This window comes from Pseudorca crassidens, chromosome 6 (assembly GCF_039906515.1).
Source record: "Pseudorca crassidens isolate mPseCra1 chromosome 6, mPseCra1.hap1, whole genome shotgun sequence".
Classification (NCBI taxonomy): domain Eukaryota; kingdom Metazoa; phylum Chordata; class Mammalia; order Artiodactyla; family Delphinidae; genus Pseudorca; species Pseudorca crassidens.
This window is the reverse complement of record NC_090301.1, coordinates 69,776,898-69,794,064: the sequence shown is the minus strand read 5'-3', so window position 1 is coordinate 69,794,064 and position 17,167 is coordinate 69,776,898. Positions and strand designations below refer to the sequence as shown.

The 17,167-nt window shown below is 35.8% G+C and overlaps 1 protein-coding gene across 9 annotated transcripts in view; it reads left to right on the top strand.

Annotated features, from left to right (window-relative positions):
* Positions 1–17,167, top strand: part of SLC4A10 (solute carrier family 4 member 10) — a 312,233-nt gene that overhangs the window by 77,723 nt on the left and 217,343 nt on the right. For 5 of the 9 annotated variants that reach the window (XM_067741739.1, XM_067741738.1, XM_067741733.1 and 2 more), the window contains exon 1: positions 9,674–9,979. The exons of 1 other annotated variant lie outside the window; for it this stretch is intronic. In XM_067741739.1, the coding sequence (XP_067597840.1) occupies positions 9,899–9,979 (81 nt within the window). In that variant the 5' untranslated portion in view covers positions 9,674–9,898. Of the gene's footprint in view, positions 1–9,670; positions 9,980–17,167 lie in introns of those variants that run through there. 3 more of the 9 variants (XM_067741734.1, XM_067741740.1, XM_067741741.1) reach the window with 2 other exon arrangements.

Sequence of the window (17,167 nt, the reverse complement as noted above, 5' to 3'; positions counted from 1 at the left end):
CTTAATTGTTTTGGGTTCGTTATTGTAGGTGTTTTCCTTCTTTTGTGTTTCTTGCCTAGAGAAGTTCCTTTAGTAGTTGTTGTAAAGCTGGTTTGGTGGTGCTGAACTCTTTCAGCTTTTGCTTGTCGGTAAGGTTTTAATTTCTCCATCAAATCTGAATGAGATCCTTGCTGGGTAGAGTAATCTTGGTTGCAGGTTTTTCTCCTTCATCACTTTAAATATGTCCTGCCAGTCCCTTCTGGCTTGCAGAGTTTCTGCTGAAAGATCAGCTGTTAACCTTATGGGGATTCCTTTGTGTGTTATTTGTTGTTTTTCCCTTGCTGCTTTTAATATGTTTTCTTTGTATTTAATTTTTGACAGTTTGATTAATATGCGTCTTGGCATATTTCTCTTTGGATTTATCCTGTATGGGACTCTCTGTGCTTCCTGGACTTGATTAACTATTTCCTTTCCCATATTAGGGAAGTTTTCAACTATAATCTCTTCAAACATCTTGTCAGTCCCTTTCTTTTTCTCTTCTTCTTCTGGAACCCCTATAATTCGAATGTTGGTGCATTAATGTTGTCCCAGAGGTCTCTGAGACTGTCCTCAGTTCTTTTCATTCTTTTTTCTTTATTCTGCTCTGCAGTAGTTATTTCCACTATTTTATCTTCCAGGTCACTTATCCGTTCTTCTGCCTCAGTTATTCTGCTATTGATCCCATCTATAGTATTTTTAATTTCATTTATTGTGTTTTTCATCATTGCTTGTTTCATCTTTAGTTCTTCTAGGTCCTTGTTAAATGTTTCTTGCATTTTGTCTATTCTATTTCCAAGATTTTGGATCATCTTTACTATCATTATTCTGAATTCTTTTTCAGGTAGACTGCCTATTTCCTCTTCATTTGTTAGGTCTGGTGGGTTTTTATCTTGATCCTTCATCTGCTGTGTGTTTTTCTGTCTTCTCATTTTACTTATCTTACTGTGTTTGGGGGCTCCTTTTTGCAGGCTGCAGGTTCATAGTTCCCGTTGTGTAGGCTTTCTGGTGGAGGGGACTAGTGCCTGTGTTCTGGTGGATGAGGCTGAATCTTGTCTTTCTGGTGGGCAGGTCCACGTTTGGTGGTGTGTTTTGGGGTGTCTGTGGACTTATTATGATTTTAGGCAGCCTCTCTGCTAATGGGTGGGGTTGTGCTCCTGTCTTGCTAGTTGTTTGGCATAGGGTGTCCAGCATTGTAGCTTGCTGGTCGTTGAGTGAAGCTGGGTGTTGGTGTTGAGATGGAGATCTCTGGGAGATTTTCACCATTTGATATTATGTGGAGCTGGGAGGTCTCTTGTGGACCAGTGTCCTGAAGTTGGCTCTCCCACCTCAGAGGCACAGCACTGACTCCTGGCTGCAGCACCAAGAGCCTTTCATCCACAGGGCTCAGAATAAAAGGGAGAAAAAGAAGAAAGAAAGGAAGGAAGGAAGGAAGGAAGGAAGGAAGGAAGGAAGGAAGGAAGGAAGAAGCGAGGGAGGGAGGGATGGAGGGAGGGAGGGATGGAGGGAGGGAGGGAGGGAGGGAAGAAGGAAGGAAAGAAAGAAAGGAAGAAGATAAAATAAAATAAAGATAAAATAAAATAATTAAAATAAAAAATAATTATTAAGAAAAAAATTTTTTTAAAAGAAAAAGAAAAAAAAAATGGACGGATAGAACCCTAGGACAAATGGTGGAAGCAAAGCTACACAGACAAAATCTCACACAGAAGCATACACATACACACTCACAAAAAGAGGAAAAGGGGGAAAAAAATCATAAATCTTGCTCTCAAAGTCCACCTCCTTAATCGGGATGATTCGTTGTCTATTCATGTATTCCACAGATGCAGGGTACATCAAGTTGATTGTGGAACTTTAATCCACTGCATCTGAGGCTGCTGGGAGGGATTTCCCTTTCTCTTCTTTGTTCTCACAGCTCCCGGGTTTCAGCTTTGGATTTGACTCCGCCTCTGCGTGTAGGTCGCCGGAGGGCGTCTGTTCTTCGCTCATACAGGACGGGGTTAAAGGAGCAGCTGCTTCGGGGACTCTGGCTCACTCAGGCCATGGGGAGGGAGGAGTACAGAGTGCAGGGCTAGCCTGCGGTGGCAGAGGCTGGTGTGAGGCTGCACCAGCCTGAGGCGCGCTGTGCGTTCTCCCGGGGAAGTTGTCCCTGGATCCCGGGACCCTGGCAGTGGCGGGCTGCACAGGATCCCCGGAAGGGGGGTGTGGATAGTGACCTGTGCTCGCACACAGGCTTCTTGGTGGCGGCAGCAGCAGCCTTGGCGTCTCATGCCTGTCTCTGGGGTCTGCGCTTTTAGCCGTGGCTTGCGCCTGTCTCTGGAGCTCCTTTAAGCAGCGCTCTTAATCCCTCTCCTCGCTCACCAGGAAACAAAGAGGCAAGAAAAAGTCTCTTGCCTCTTCGGCACATCCAGACTTTTCCCCGGACTCCCTCCCAGCTAGCCGTGGTGCACTAAACCCCTGCAGGCTGTGTTCACACCGCCAACCCCAGTCCTCTCCCTGTGCTCCGACGGAAGCCCGAGCCTCAGCTCCCAGCCCCGCCCTCCCCGGCGGGTGAGCAGACAAGCCTCTCGGGCTGGTTAGTGCTGGTTGGCACCGATCCTCTGTGCGGGAATCTCCCTGCTTTGCCCTCCGCATGCCTGTTGCTGTGCTCTCCTCCGCGGCTCCGAAGCTTTCCACCTCCGCCACCCACAGTCTCCGTCTGCAAAGGGGCTTCCTAGTGTGTGGAAACCTTTCCTCCTTCACAATTCCCTCCTACTGGTGCAGGTCCTGGCCCTATTCTTTTGTCTCTGTTTATTCTTTTGCCCTAACCCAGGTACCTGGGGACTTTCTTGCCTTTTGGGAGGTCTGAGGTCTTCTGCCTGCATTCAGTAGGTGTTCTGTAGGAGTTGTTCCACGTGTAGATGTATTTCTGGTGTATCTGTGGGGAGGAAGGTGATCTCCGCATCTTACTCTTCCGCCATCTTCCCCAATCTCCACGTTATTTATAATAGGCAAGACATGGAAGCAACGTAAGTGTCCATCAGCAGATGAATGGATAAAGAAGATGTATATATGCACAATGGAATACTGCTCAGCCATGAAAAAGAATGAAATTTTGCCATTTGTAGCACCATGGATAGACTTGGAAGGCATTATGCTAAGTGAAACAAGTCAGACAGAGAAGGACAAATACTGTGTGATATCACTTATATGTGGAAACTAAAATATACAACAAACTAGTGAATATAACAAAAATAGAAGCAGACCTCTCCTCTTATCTTTATTATTTCCTCCTTTCTACTAATTTTGGGCTTCATTTGTTGTTTTTCTATTTCCCTTAGATGTACTTAGATTGTTTATTGGGGATTTTTCTTGTTTTTTTGAGGAAGGCCTATATTGCTATGAACTTCCCTCTTAGAACCACTTTTGCTGCATCCCATAGATTTTGGTATGTCATATTTCCGTTTTCATTTGTCTGTAGGTATTTTTTGATTTCTCCTTTGATTTCTTTGATGACCCAGTGGTTGTTCAGTGGGATGTAATCTAATCTCTATGTAATTTAATCTCCATGTTTTTGTGGGTTTTCCCATTTTTTTCTTTATGATTGATTTCTAGTTTCATACCATTGTGGTCAGAGAAGATGCTTGATATGATTTCAGTCTTCTTGAATTTATTGAGACTTATTTTGTGACCTAATATGTGATCTATCCTGGAGAATAATTCATGTGCACTTGAGAAGAATGTGTTTTGTGCTGCTTTTGGATAGAAAGTCTATTAAGTCTGTTTGGTCTAATGTGTTATTTAAGTCCAATATTTCCTTATTGATTTTCTACCCAGATGACCTATCTATTGATGTAAGTAAGATGTTAGAATTCCCTATTATTATTGTATTGCTTTAAATTTCTCCCTTAAAGTCTGCTAATATTTGCTTTATATATCTTGGTGCTCCTCCATTGGGTGCATATATACTTATAAGTGTTATATCTTCTTGCTGGATTGACCCTTTATCATTATGTAATGCTTTTCTTGTCTTTTATTTTTCTGTTTTAAAGTGTATTTTGTCTGATATGAGGATAGCTACTTCAGCTTTCTTTTCATTTCCATTTGCATGAAATATCTTTTTCCATTCCTTCACTTTCAGTCTCTGTCCTTTCTTCTGAAGTGAGTCTCTTGTAGGCAGTATATAGGTGAATTTTGTTTTTTTATCTATTCAGCCACTCTATGTGGTGAAGTTTGATTGATGAATTTAATCTATTTACACTTAAAGTAATTATTAATAGGTATGTACTTATTGCCATTTTGTTATTTGCTTTCTGGCTGTTTTGTAGTTCCTCTCTGTTTCCTACTTCTCTTTTTCTTGTCCCTTGTGTTTTGGTCGTTTTCTTTAGTGCTATGTTTAGATTCCTTTTACAATTTCTTTTGTGTATTTACTATAGGCTTTTCTTTGGTTACTGGGAGGTTCACATATAACATCTTATGTAAATAGTGACCTCTTTTAAGTTGGTAGTAACTTAAATTTGAACACATTCCAAAGCTTTACCTTTTTACTTACTCCTCCACTCAATATTTTATACATTTTTTTTTTTTTGCGGTACATGGGCCTCTCACTGTTGTGGCCTCTCCCATTGCAGAGCACAGGCTCCAGACGCGCAGGCTCAGCGGCCATGGCTCACGGGCCCAGCCGCTCTGTGGCACGTAGGATCTTCCTGGACCGGGGCATGAACCTGTGTCCCCTGCATCAGCAGGCAGACTCTCAACCACTGTGCCACCAGGAAGCCCAATATTTTATACTCTTGATGACACATTTTACATCTTTTTTTAATGCATCCTTTGACTAATTATTGTAATTTTAGTTAATTTTAATACTTTTGCCTTTTAACCTTCATACTTGCTTTATACTTGACTCATCCACCACCTTTATTATATATTTACTTTTTCCAGTGGGATTTTTACTTTTATATGTTCTCTTATTATTAATTAATGTAATGCCATTTCTTTTCAGCTTAAAGAAGTCTTTTTTACCATTTCTTATAGAGCTGGTTTAGTGCTGATGAACTCCTTTAGCTTTTGGTTATCGGGAAAATTCTTGGTGTCTCCTTCAATTCTGAATGATAACCTTGCTGGTAGAAATTCTTGTTTGGAAATTCTTTGTTGTGCAGGTGCTGTGGCTACTTCTGCAGCAAGGCTTGCGGGCAAGGCTTGTCTCCAGACCGGCTATGGGACCTGGCCATGTGATATAAGTTATCTTTAAATAAATATGAAAAAAGAATGCTTTATGATAAAAACTTTAATAAACAACTTTTGATTCTTATGGATATTTTTCAGAAATATTTACTATGTTTTTCAATCTAACAAACACATGAAACTGTTAAAATGAAAGTTATTTAATTACTGAAGAAAAAATATATTATTACAAAGACAATTAAAAGACATAGTGATTTATTAATTTTTCATTAAAAAAGTTTTTTGGAGTATAGTTGATTTACAATATTGTGTTAGTTTCAGGTGTACAGAAAAGTGAATCAGTGATACATATATCCATCCTTTTGTAGATTCCTTTGCCATATAGGCCATTACAGGGTACTGAGTAGAGTTTCCTGTGCTATACAGTAGGTCCTTATTAGTTATATATATTTTATACATAGTAGTGTGTATATGTCAATCCCAATATCCCAATTTATCTCTTCCCCACCCCCCACCTTACCCCCTGGTAACCATAAGTTTGTTTTCTACATCTGTAACTCTATTTCTGTTTTGTAGATAAGTTCATTTGTACCCTTTTTAAATTCATTTATTTATTTTTTTTATTGGAGTATAGTTGCTTTACAATGTTGTGTTAGTTTCTGCTGTGCAGCAAAGTGAATCAGTTATATGTATACATATATCCACTATTTTTTAGGTTTCTTTCCCAATTAGGTCACCACAAAGCACTGAGTAGAGTTCTCTGTGAGTACCCTTTTTTTAGATTCCACTTGTAGGTGATATCATATAATTGTCTTTCTCTGTCTGACTTACTTCACTCAGTGACATAGTGATTTATATTGGGGAAAACCTTGAAACTAGGAGACAAGAATTATGAATTCTGGCCTTGGCTCTGCTACTAGCTGGTCTTAGATAAATCATTTAACTTCTCTAAATTTCAGTTACCTCATCTGTAAAATGAGGACATTGGATTGCATAGTCCCTGAGACATAAAAAGTAAGAGCTAAATATGTGATAATTATTATAAAGCTCTTACTGTTTTTAAGATGCTGATCCTTTATTATTCAGGATGGTCTGATGTTCAGCAAATAATTGAATAGACAAAGTTTTTAAATTTATTTGACCCTTTTAGTTATTTCCTCATTCAAACCAAGGGGTTCTTTTGCTGTATTCTGGTTGTTCTTCATTGCTTTTAATCAGACCTTTGTTAGATAGACTTGTTAGGGAAAATGTAGAGGCATTGTGCCTTCCTCTTATGAGAGTACCTTAATAACATTGCTATGTATAAGCATACTGTATGAATAAATATTTATTTTCATAGAGCAATAGTTTTCTAAAAAATAGGTGTCTATTAGTTTTAACTGGTTAGCCCAGGTTAAATTACTATTAATTGTTATATATATATATATATATATATATATATATATATATATATATATATTTTTTTTTTTTTTTGCGGTACGCGGGCCTCTCACTGTTGTGGCCTCTCCCGTCATGGAGCACAGGCTCCGGACGCTCAGGCTCAGCGGCCATGGCTCACAGGCCTAGCCACTCTGAGGCAGGTGGGATCTTCCCGGACCGGGGCACGAACCTGTGTCCCCTGCATCTGCAGGCAGACTCTCAACCACTGCACCACCAGGGAAGCCCTAATTGTTATATTTAACATATGTTAATCCATTACTTGATTAATGAATTATAAATGAATTTTTTTTTGGTTTAAGTTGATTTTATCAACTAAATGGTAGAGAGATTAAGAGCTTCTTTGTATTCTGGTTTTCATTTTCATATTCTTATTGCAAAGATCAATTAAATGTGTTGGCAAGAAAACACTGAAGAAAACTAGATTGTATATATTAATTAATAATGTCCGGTAACTGATGTAAACAAAGTTTATATCAATGTTATGACACAATATATGAAAGAAAAGTACAATTTTTAGTTTATTTCTCATTTATTCATTTATAATGACTTTGCTCAAAGTTAAGCACATTATAAGAGGACAAAGAATGAATGTCAGATGGGTCTTCCTTCTCACAATTTTCTGGCTATTTTATAAAAACTAAACATATACACGTGAAATGGATTAATGACAATGCAACGGAGCATGTGATGAAAGTATATTGATTCGTCAAAATGAAATCTATAATAATTTAGGAGGTTATGAATAAACATTGACCCTGACATTTCTCTTTACCTCATTTCTTACATTTAGTCCCCAAATCCCATTCCTTCTAACTAAAAAGTATATCTGGTGTCTATCCATTTCCCTTCATTCCTACTGCCACCACTTTTGTTCAGGCCATCATTATCTCCTACCCCAAATTATATAACTTGTCTCTCTCCAGTTTTATTTTACTTCATTGATTCTCTACCATAGCCAGAATAATCTTAAACTACAAGAATGATTGTGTTGATAGATTACCATTCCCCTGAAGATTAAGTCCATACTCTTAAAATGGCTTCCGAAGAGTCCTGTGATTAGACCTTGGCTTACCCTTTTAGCCTTGTCTCTTCCCTGTGTCCTACTTAAACTTTATGGTCGAACCATGCTGTATTTAGCATTAGTTGAATATGATCTCCTCAGGATCTTCTCAGTTTTAACAGTACTTCCTTAGGAAGATCTTTTCTGATCCCTAGATTAGGGTCAGATGCCCTGCTATCACTCTTATATCACCTCTTAATTTTCTGTCATAGCAAAACATACTTGTTTAATTATCTGCTTTTGTGATGGCATATCTTATGTTGTCACAGATTTTCTAGCACAGTATCTGACACATAGAAGATGTTTAATATTTTCTACATGAAGAAATAAATATAGAAAGGGAGATAGATGTTAAGATAGCTCTTAAAGAATGAGTACCTATTTTGTTTACAAAAAGAGAGTAAATATTGCATATATAAATCATATTTGCCTACATATGATTTTCCATTCAGGTCTGTCATTGTATACATACAGCCAAAATACCAAACCCTTTGAACATGTGCAGTTAGAGGCAATAATTTCTCTAAGAGCGTAATGTGGATCAGGCTACTAAAGAAGACTAATTTCTTTCTACAAATAAAAATTGGATATATTTAAGGTATAATAATTTTCCCTAGATTTATTGAGATATAATTGACATATAACATTGTGTAAGTTTAAGGTGTACAACATGTTAATTTGATACACTTATATATTGCAAAATAATTACCACCATCGTGTAACTTTTAAGTATATAATACAATATTATTAACTATAATCACTATCCTGTTTAGATCTCTAGAACTTACTCATCTTATAACTGGAAGTTTGTACTTTTGACCAACATCTCCCTTATGCCCCTACCCCTCAGCCTCTTAAAGAAGCCCAATTTTTAAGACCCATTTTGACTAGTCTCCATGATAATACAAATTATGCTCATATGCTCATCAAATGTTGTGAGTGGAAATTTATACTGGTTTGTAATTAGTCTACACTTACCTGAAACATTTTCTGTATAGCACTTTAGCTATCATTAAATTTCATTTAGTTTATATCACAGGTATATAAATAAAGCATTCATAGGTATATAAAGAAAATATCCATTAATTCAGGCTATACATAATGTGAAGAGTGTTTTAGGGTAATATATTGTACTTGGTGTCCCAATTTTGCATTCAATTAAATATATTATACTTTTTGTTTTATTTCTAAAACATAATCTTTTATCACATGGTAAAGAGAAAGTATTTACATTTATAATTTTAGAGGATATTGGTTTTCTATTATCAGATTATTAATCTTTAAATTCCTTGCTTCTACTCTTTTGTGGAAAAGAAAGCATTACAAGAACGCTGATGAACACAAATAAGATGCAATGAAAAATCACAATAAAAATGCCAATAATGTAGGTTTAATTCCTAGATTTAGATTTAACCATGCAGTTTTGGAATTTGATAATAGCATGTTGTCTTTTACATATTAAACTCTGTAGGAGATATTATACCTTTTATAATAGTGTAAAAGCTATTTTGATTTGAAGCATGTTGTTCTGAAGAATATGAAATATAAATGAAGTTCATGAGAATTAAAAAAGTGAATATGCATTTACCTATTTATCTATCTACTGTTATACACAATTATCAAAGATTGCCAGAATAAAAACTCATCATTTTTAGGGACTTCCAATTTTGATGGGTTGGATGAGTGACGATACACATGGTTTGGAGGGAAGAGTCCTTTTTCAGAGTATAATTTTGCTTGTTAAATCATTAAAGCTTAGTTATATATGGAGAAAACTGCCTAATAATTATGAACTAACATTTTAACATGGCATTTGCAACAGATACATTAGACAATTAAATAGAATGTTGCTTATTTTTAAAGGAATGACAAAAAAAATCAAACTTCCCTTGACATGTGAAATCTTTATATTATCAGAAGTGGGAAATCTGAAAGACGTGGTTCATTCTCTGTTTGGATGATGCAGAATTGCTCTAAGCAGTAAGCTTACTGTTTTCAGACAGCATTAGCAGCTTCAGCAAATACAACTGTGTCATCCTCCCTTAATACGCAGTGTTTGTAACTGCAAAGGGGAGATGATAAATAGCATATGAGATCTGATATCTTCATGATGACTTAAACAGATACTGATGGGCAGATCTGCTGTTTGATGTTTTCTTCACTAGCCTTGAAGATGCTGAGACATAGAGATGGCTGTGATTATCTTTTGTAAGACAGGAAATGCAATCTTTAGGGGTCTCTGGAAATAGAAAGGTTATGCAGTCTGGAACCTGTGAGCCTTTTCAATCTCTAAGTCATCAGGTATGACGTCATGAATTATGATTATACCATTAGATTGTAGAGTTATTGCTTTTTCTAGCTCTTAGTCATTTACAACATATTAATCAATGTAATTGTTTATTATTAGATTTTCCTTAGGATATTTGAACAAGTAATATTTATAGTACTAGACACCAATTAAACATTATGAATTTTAGAAATGTGTGTGTGTTTAAGTTTGTGTTTACCGTATCTTTTTATGGGGAAGTGGGAGGTAAGGAAATAGATTCTTTGTATGTGACTAAGGGCAAGGTTTTGGGCTCTACAGATTTTTCCAGATTAAACCTGAATACAGTCAAATTGCATCTTTTATTTCAAATGATGAAAATAGCATAAATTGTTCAAACTTATAAGGATACACCATAGCCAGCTGCTTGTATATAGTGACATATTAAAATTTTTTATCTGGGATTACTTAAGCATAGAAATAGATGTTGCTACCATTGTACTGTGCAACCACACAGCAACCCAAGTGTGATGAGCAGAATCATGTTTATCAGCATCTGAGCTGTTTTCCTGAAATTTGTATTTCAGTATCTAAACTGTTTTAGAAGGCATTACTTTTAATCATTTCTCAGATCTATTGAAATAATTATGCTCTTTATCCTCTTAATGTAGAGATCTTCTAAGGTATTGCTTATAGATTAAAGTAGATGATAAATCTGTTTTTTGTTTTGGTTTGTTTTTTTACACAGAAATCTGGTGACATATAAGCCTGTTTAATGTTTTTGACCCAGAGATATTCTACATTTGTTTACTTTCATTTTCACAATGAAAAGACTTGACTACATTAAACATGTTAACTACAAAGAGTAAAAAATCATCACAGCAAAGAATTTGGATTTATATATCTATTTTATGCTGAAACTCTGCTATTTATTTTAAACCATTTTTCCCTATCACGTTTAGTTTTGTTTGTTATAGCATGTCCTCAGAATTACATGCTTGGGTAAGAAACTGCGCCTCTGTTTGACATTCAGATTTTGAAGGAAATTTATTGTATTTTTTTATGTTATAATATTTCTGCCTCCGTATTAGGGGACTTGGCAGATTCTTGACAAGGCATTCCATATTAAACGAGCAAAAAGAGAGAAAATGTTGCAGCATTTCTCAGCAGAAAGATAGTTTTGTCTTCGTGATTCCATAGCTTGATTAGAAGTTAATGGCTCATCAGGGTAAAGTGATGTATTAAATATGAATATATTTATCAAAAGACTGAAGTGGAAGTCTGAAACAGTGATTTGATTCAGTTAAGGGGTCAGTTTCTCCTTTTTAATTAAAAGCACACTAAAAATTATACCTACTGATATTGGCTATAATTTATATGTTATTCAGGCTACTTAGTCAGCTTAGATTCTTATTAGCAGGGAAGACTGCCATATTCTTAAGCTTGATTAATTTTGGAATGATTTGAATATACCTTTTAGTTGCTACAAAACCTGTTTAATCTGTTAGAATTTATTTCCAGTATTTGCATGTATTAGTCACTATGAGTACATTCTGTTTCTTGGCATTGCTTTGGGATTCCTCTAGGTATTGGTTTCACAACATTCTGCTAGATTTTTCACTGTATTTGTGACCTTTCAAGAGAACCAAACCATAAAAATTCTTAGTTACCTTCTTCAGTGGCACTTAAATGAGGATATCTCAATAATTCTGTAAGGTGAAAAAAATTACTGTCTTAGAGTTATTTCTTTTACAACGTGGAGAAAAATTTCTCCCTGTTGCTATGTCAAAATATATAACATTAAAAAGTTAAGATTGATTAAAGTGTCACAGACATTTAATGTAATGTCAACCTTTTTCCTGTACAGCAAGGTGATCTTGACCTTTTGAATGGTGAAATTGATTGTACATCTGCTCAGTAACAATTGGTCATCTTCTTTTTGCAATGGTTGCCTCTATCTGTACCATTTTATACATGCGTTTCATTATATATTGTAAAGGTTTCTGAAGGTAAGCTGTCTGTAAACAACTATTTGAGTAATTTGAGTAATTGTGAAATATGATCATTTGCACAATACTGTATTTGGTGTGAGGAGAATACAGAAAAGAAAGAGTTGTTTCCTGCTTTCAAGATTATGAGAAAATGTACATAATGAGCTATGTTCACAGTTTGAATTGACTTTTCAAAAGTGGTATGCTACAGTCAGTTTTAATTTAATTTATAAATTGGTGAATCTTAGGATGAGTTACGTATAATTCTTTTTTTCCTCATGTAAATCTCTTGATATTAGAGAAATAAAAGATTGGGTCGAACTGTATAATCAAGCATTTTGTAATTTTGATAACTGCATTAACTTCTTTTATAACACATTAAATTATTTTTATTAGGGCATTATAAACTGTGAATAAATAAAATAACATTGTAAGTTTTATAAGCCATAGTTTTCAATTTGAGAGTGAAGGGAGATCTAACCCATTGGCAGGAGGCAGAAGCAGGGACCCCAAGAATCAGCTCAAAACAGGGATGTGACCAATCTAGTATAATTCTAGGCTAGGCGTAGGTCATTATGTATTATGGAAGGGCGTTTTGATTTAGTAGGGAGTAAACTTTGGAAATAAGGAGTAACGAGCTTGGAGTGTTTAATGCTAGGTTGGTCATTTATGGAGTACTTTGAATAAACTGGGGAGGATAGGATTCACCTTAGGCTCTGAGGAAGAAGACTGGGAGGAGCTAGTAGGGAAGTAGACCTTAACCAGCTGGCTGTTAGACATCCAAGCGCTACTCTCTTCTCTTTCGTATCAGTGTGCTGGCTGAAAGTAGCAGGGAGGTGGGTAGAGCAGATGCAGAAACCTTGTTTCCCTAGAATCCTAGACTGGCGCATGCTGCTCAGTAGTGCCTGTTTTCTTGGATTAGAGCAATAGAAAATTGATTTACAAATTCTTCTGGTTTGTATAGTATGGTAGTTAAGCATCCAGACTTCCGTGTTCACTAGGTTCAAATCTTAGCTACACCGCTTACCAGCTGTATGATCATGGGCAAGTTATTGAACCTTTCTGGGTGTCAGTTTCCTCAGATGTGATATAGGGATAGTAATGGTGCCTACCTCAAAGAGTTGTGAAGATCAAGCAAGTTAATGTATATAAAGTACCTCTAAGAGTAAGCACATTACTGCCACCATTATTTATTGGCAGACATTATTATGTACACTCTTAGAGCTAGGATGGGCTATTGGTAATGGTCGTCATGAATCTAATTTTGATCTCTCTTCTTCACTCTTCTTATCAAGTAAGAAATTCAGTCAAAAACACGTGGTACACTGAAATAAAGATGGTTATAAAAATGCAAACAAGAAAAACATGCTACATCTGACTAAATTCTAACATTGACTGACTATAAGAATTGTGACTTGATGAAAAATTTTGTTTAAAGTTTTTTGCACCTGCTTACTAGCCTGATTTAAACTTCTGTTAAGATCCTATGTGTATAGATCCTTTGCTTCCCTATATTTTACCAACTACTTCATTAGAGGAAAATTACTGGGTCTTTGGGAAAACTTAACGGCAATGTCAGGTCTTCTTTAGTAACAGTTGGAGATTAAAATTAAGGAGTAAAATCAAGGTTTAAATAAAATAATAAACAAGTTATATAGCTTAGGTTTAATGATCTGAGTTATTTTTTAAATCATAAAAAATGTCTTTGACAGAAACTTCACTGAAAATTATACTCAGCTTGTTTTAGTAATTTAAAAAATTATTATTTATTTATTTATTTATGGCTGTGTTGGGTCTTCATTGCTGCACGCGGGCTTTTTCTAGTTGCCGTGAGCAGGGGCTACTCTTCGTTGCACTGCGCGGGCTTCTCATTGCGGTGGCTTCTCTTGTTGCGGAGCACGGGCTCTAGAGCGCAGGCTCAGTAGTTGTGGCACACGGGCTTAGTTGCTCCGTGGCATGTGGGATCTTCCTGGACCAGGGCTCAAATCCGTGTCCCCTGCATTGGCAGGCGGATTCGTAACCACTGTGCCACCAGGAAAGTCCCTAGTAATTTTATTTGTTAATGAAAATTTTTATTCTAGATGAAAGACTAAAATGAAATATGCTATAAATACAATGCTATATATGAATAAGACAATTCAAGTTCCTATTTAATAGAGTATACTGTTTTGAAGTGCTGGTGTTATTTAATGTAAAAACATCAATTTGCTTAAAAATTGCCAAGCTCCTAAGTACGTGTGTAATTTGATATTTGGATGAAATCTAAATCTTAAATAATCTTAAGTGTTACATTTTGTGACGTTTTTGCATTTTAGTTCTCTTCTCTTGAGCAATTTTCTCAATGTGCGGCTATTTCCCCAAATTGGCACACAGTCAATCAAATCTCAGCACAATGCAATTTGTTAAAACAAACAAAAACCCAAACATACAAAACCCTACAGTGTTCCAGTAAGCACAGTACTGGGCAAGGATATAAAGACCAATGGGTCCCTGCCTTCAGGAATTCATAGGTAGAGAATTGTAAGCACTAAATACAAGTAACTATAACGGAATGTGGAAAGCAGTGAGTGCCACAGAGATTCAAAAGAGATATGAATGAAGCATAAATTATTCTGCTCTGAGTTCAGTGGGCAGAATATTTCAAGCTGAGCAGGGAGAGAAGAAGAGAAGCTAGATGGGGAGTTGGGGAAGTATGGTAAGGTAGCATCTGAGTTAGACCTTGAAGAGTGGCCAAGATAGGGAAAAGGTCATTTTGGGCAGAGGAAACAACATGAGTAAAAGTTGGGAGACAGAAAGCAAATAATATGTTTGAGTAGTACAGAATAGTTCATTTTGGCTTATAACCTGTTGGGGTAATTCAAACTATCACAGGAAAGATTTGTTGGGACCAGATAATGCAGAATCTTGAGTGTTAGATTATGATTACTAAACTGAGAACATTTCTGTGCTGAACTACTTATTCTTGGGAGAAAATAAAATAAAAAACAAAAGAACAGTACCTATATTTTGCAGTCATTTTCAGAGCTCTAACTCTCTTGAGACTTTGAAAATGAAAATTAAATTCCTGAGTAGATTTAGTAGTTAGTAGACAAGGTAGGGGGTAGAAGAAAATTAAGGATTTTAATAAAATTCTCTATAAAAGTTGCACGTGAGAGCATTTCTCAGTCTATCCACAACCACTCAAAAGTCCTACATTTCAGATCCTAAGAGACCTCCTGCTTGTCCCTGATGTAAACTCTATTTTATTGGTAGGTAATCAGATTTAGCTTTGGCTTTATTTTTGACATTTCCTAGACCAAGGACAATCCAGAGGGATCATTTTAATACAATGAATATGCATGTCACTATGGTGAATATTTGGATAATAAGGACTTTGTCTTAGGAAAAATTGGAAGGAGAAATTGCTATTTATAACCATGGAAGTTAAAGGGCTATTTAAGCTTTGCTCTTTGTTAATATAGCAATGATAAAGTAAACTGTCATTGCTAATACCTTTAATATCACCTTTAAATCTTCTACTCCACACACCAGAATTTAGTCAGCATTGTGTGAGGTTAGTAAAAAAGCTCGGTAACATCCAAGAGCAGATTTCCTTTAGGTGTGACATCTGGGATGTGACTTTTGTTATCAGGAGGATGATATTTGTGCATGGAAATTGTGAAAAAATTGGAATTGAATCCTCTCATTTAGTACATCATCCATATAAAGTATGTCAGAAATAAACTAATGGAATTCCACAAGTGTGAGTAAAACTGAAACCAGACAGAATTGCTCTTCTGGCCCTTTATTTAGAGCAATAGCAGATCCATATAATTGAGAGTACTGTTTCTTTCTGTAGAAGTCTGCATTATTTGAAAAACCCATTTTTCTAGAAGTTCTTGTGAAGTTGTTTTTATTAATCCTGTGACTTCACATTGCCTGGGAAATAACCATACATATGGTAGGGGCCCAATAAGTTTTCAACACTTACTTTAAAATCATAGATCCATTTCTGGGAGAAACTTTGGAGAACATTGGGCTTTGGGTTGCTTTAAAACTTTTAAACACTTTTTACCTTAGAAAACAGATAAAAGACATTTACTGAAATGATCCTTTCCTTATCCCAATCCTTTTTTAAAAATGATAATACAGGAATATAAGTAAGTTAAAAAGGTAATTGAATATTCTTTTATCAAACTTCTCTTTATAAAAGGCAACAGAACCTAGTTTCAATGAAGTACATTGCAAAATGTGCTGCATATAAATGGATACCATCTATTTCTAGCCATTCCTTTCTTTCAAATTTTATTCAAACTCATAATAATTTACTGAGTCTATTGTGTAGTATGGAGGGAGGCAGTAGAGCACAGTAGTTAAGAGCTCAAGTTAATAGAGCTGGATTTGCTTCCTTAGACCCCATATCCTCCACTTACAGACAGTATTTATTTCAGTAATATTACCTCACCTCTCTTTCTCAATATAGTCATCTGTAAAATGAGGGTACTAATATGCTAATCTCTAGGCTTGTAATGAAAATCAATTGAATTAATGAATTAATGTAAGTAAATTGCTTCAAACAGTGACTATCTTAACAAATATTAGTTATTATAATTACTCCCCACTGGACTAGGTAAATTTGTACTACATATGTAGTACATATGTATGTATACATACACACACATTATACTTTAATCATATACAGTATGCTAAAAAGAAACTAAACAACTTGCCTAAGATCAAAATTGCCAGCAAAGGATAGGATGATATGGGGTTTAAACCAGGAGGTCTAGCTGTACAGCTCTTTGCTCTTAACCACTGTGTTATACTGCTTAAGGTTATATACATTCAAATTAGATACTAGATAGCCTTGTATAAGTTAGTATATTCTAAATACCAGATTGAGATGAGAGACATCAAGATAAACTGAACGTGCTGTGGAAGACTTCATGTAAGAGGCGTGTTGACTTTCATCTGACACATTCTTTTTGATTTCTCTTCCACTACAAATAACATGTATAAAGTCTTTAACACAGTTTCTACCATAGGTAATAAATAATAGTTGTTGTTATTATTGTCACAATCTTTCTGATAATTGCTTCTAAATCTTCCCTAATTGGTGCAATGTGCTGTTTGAAAACCATAAATCTAATCTATGCTCATGACTTAAATTACCCATCAGTGATTCTTAATGGTAATTATGCATCAAAATCAAATTTTTAAAAACATTGATGCCCCAGGCTTATTTCAGAAGTA